The sequence below is a fragment of the Corvus brachyrhynchos genome, unplaced genomic scaffold (genome assembly GCF_000691975.1).
Source record: "Corvus brachyrhynchos isolate BGI_N302 unplaced genomic scaffold, ASM69197v1 scaffold363, whole genome shotgun sequence".
Classification (NCBI taxonomy): domain Eukaryota; kingdom Metazoa; phylum Chordata; class Aves; order Passeriformes; family Corvidae; genus Corvus; species Corvus brachyrhynchos.
In genome coordinates, this window is record NW_008237404.1 from 1,505,037 (window position 1) to 1,507,840 (window position 2,804).

The window sequence follows — 2,804 nt, forward strand, 5'->3', positions numbered from 1 at the left end:
CCCTGGGTTATCTCTGCAGTTCCTTTTGTATTTGCCAGGAAGGGTCATCAACATTTGCACTAATCACAATGTCCCAGCTATTCTGCTTCCACAAAGTTATTTTTAATTGTGCTGCCTAAACCTGTAATGAGCTGTATTTAAGTTTGGGACGACGTGTAAAAGATACCCGTAATAATGACGTACTTACTGTATTTTTTTGTATGTTACAGATAGGACTCATCCTATGCACAGAGAAAATGTTGCCATTTATAGTTTTAATACTTGAAGTAACTTTTTAAAACGGGCTTTTATAAATGAATTAAATACAAAATCACATTGCTTTGCCTGGAAGTTCCTTCATGTTTTAATTGAATTTGCAATTTCCCTGTACGTGTACTTTTCCATAAAGTTCTCTCAAGTCATTTATAACCAATGAAAGTGCATTCAAGATTTTGTACATCAGTGTTCAGACTTGCTCATACTTCTCTGAAGTATAATTCATGTTTAATGAAAAAGTACTATTTTAAGCCTCTTTTCCAAAGTGATATGAATGGACTTGACACTTGAATTCATCAGTGAATGCAACATCAACTTAATAAAAGTATGTGAAAGAATCTGAAAAGTGCTCAGCTGTAGCATCTGTATATTAGATCAGTGACAAGAACTGCCTACCTGGGAAACAGAACATCATTGTTCCAGTTTTTACACTTCAGCTGCAACAAACCTAGATTACACTCACTCTTGACACATCTTCCAGGTCACTGGGTCTTGTGGGGAAATAAAAAACCTGACTTGTGGCTAACTTATTCCTTCAGGGCACTAAGCCTGACTTAGAAGTCAGCCACTCAAGCAGGAATCAGCCACGTTCCTTTTAGATCAGGAACAATCTGTGTAAGAGGGCTGTTAACACCCAAGTTGACACTAACATGACAATGACACTGGCATTTAAAATCAACAATTCTTTCCAGAAAGTTTTTTTAAAAATGGAACATTTTGTAATATTCCATGAATTCCAGCCTCATCCTCCTGTCTCTGCAGTTCTAGTTCCCCTTGGTCCTTGCACGCCTGATGGCAAGCGTCATAGTCGTGTCTCAAGTACTGGTATACACAGAACAATCCCCGAGGAAGGGAGAGTGGCTAGCCCGAGCCATCTGGCCAGTATCAGCACATGAGCCCTTTCAACACAGCAGGAGTGTTCTCCAGGCTTTCAGAAGGCAACCACTGAAGCTGTAAGCTAGGTTATCTATAAATCACCACCACTGCACCTGGTAACTTGCTGTTTAAGCCCTGAAGAACAGAGGGTGGGCAGATGGTAGAGAGCCACACACAGAACTTCTCTAACAAAACAATAAGAAAATAGACACTGTTCCAGAGAACTCTTTTTAATGTTGTACTTCGTACACCCCAGCAAAGTCTTATCTGTCACACACCCTAATTACAGTGAATTACCGTAACAGGTACGAGAGCAGATTCTAGGGTAGTGCATGACATGTGCCAAATATAAATATGCTGTATTATTCAACATGTCCATTTCTTTGACACATTTAAGTGGTTTAAATGATCGCTGATGTATCTGTGCTCAGGGAACTTGGCTTGTTTCAGGCTTTTGAAAGCTTCCCACTTCGCACGTCTCTCTTCTGTGTTGTGTTTGTATTCCTGTTCCTGTGTCAGGTAAGGTCGGCTGAGCCAATATTCATTCTCTGCTTCAATTTCCAACCTTCGGATCATTGCTTGCTTCATTGAAGTGGTAACCTGTCTTGGCTGCCTGTACTTCCCAATCCATTGTTTTCCAGGAATTCTCTTCCGCAGTAATACTGTTGTTAAAAACATTTTGCCTTAAAACATAAACAGAAATATAAAATACTCATTACCTTAGGGACAAAAATAAAACTTTGACAAGAAAAATTAAAAGCCCTGCATTCACTCCACTGCCTTTTAGCTGGCTGGTTTGAAGGTTCAAGCTCAGAACTTGGTACTCACAAACCATCACACACAGCAGGCAGCACAAGGCCAGATATACTGGAAACTTTATCAGAAAAGGGGAACTGAAATCTGTGTAGCTTAAGAATTTATTCAGTTATCCTTACTCCACAATTAAAGCATATACTCCATAAGTTATTTAAGAAAAATCCAGTCAGATACTCAAGAATGAAGGGTTCATTTTGGTCATGCCTTCTTCAAACAGCTGTGTTTAGTACACGGAGTACTTCCAGCTCTGTCTTCTCGATCCAAATCTGGCCTTTCCTAGCATTAGGTTTTGAACTACAGGCTCTCCGTTAGCTTATTAGTATGTATTTACCTAGTCTTGTATTCTGTCCAAGGGAAATCGGATGGTAGAGAGAAGCAATACCCTGAATTAGACCAAGTGGCGTAAGCGGAAAGCACGAACAGACTGACACAACACACTGGCTGTAGTGGGCAGGAAAGGCCGAATGACGTTTAGATTTTACACACGTGCTCTTCGTTACCGTGTTCATTATTAGTCCCAAACCCGCCCACGCCCGGCTTTCTCATTACACCGGATTTCATCAGCTTTACAGAATCACAGAATACGCGGACTTGGAAGAGACCCACAAGGACCATCGAGTCCAACTGGCCATGCACAGTACAACCCAAGAGCCGCACCATGTGCCTGAGAGAGTTGTCCAAATGCTTCATGAACGCTGTCAGCCTTGGTGCCGTGAGTAAGTCACCCAGGGACTTTTACCAGCACTGCCGCTAAGTGAAGCTAACCCACCCCGTTCCCACGGTGCAGCCGCACGCCGGCGTCCCACTCTCTGGCCCGATTTAGAAGCGAAGCCGCGGGTACCCGTGAGGGTGCGGCG

At 42.2% G+C, this 2,804-nt stretch overlaps 1 protein-coding gene across 3 annotated transcripts in view; it reads right to left on the minus strand.

Moving 5' to 3' along the window:
* Window positions 1-1,345: 1,345 nt before the first annotated feature.
* The window catches only part of MRPL57 (mitochondrial ribosomal protein L57), a 21,124-nt gene continuing 19,665 nt past the window's right edge, over window positions 1,346-2,804 (minus strand). The window contains exons 1-2 of one of the 3 annotated variants that reach the window (XM_008630985.2): window positions 2,717-2,786; window positions 1,346-1,814 (exon numbers count right to left, since the gene is read on the minus strand). In XM_008630985.2, the coding sequence (XP_008629207.1) occupies window positions 1,498-1,809 (312 nt within the window). In that variant the 5' untranslated portion in view covers window positions 1,810-1,814; window positions 2,717-2,786 and the 3' untranslated portion in view covers window positions 1,346-1,497. Of the gene's footprint in view, window positions 1,816-2,604; window positions 2,625-2,716; window positions 2,787-2,804 lie in introns of those variants that run through there. The other 2 variants (XM_017730790.1, XM_017730789.1) reach the window with 2 other exon arrangements.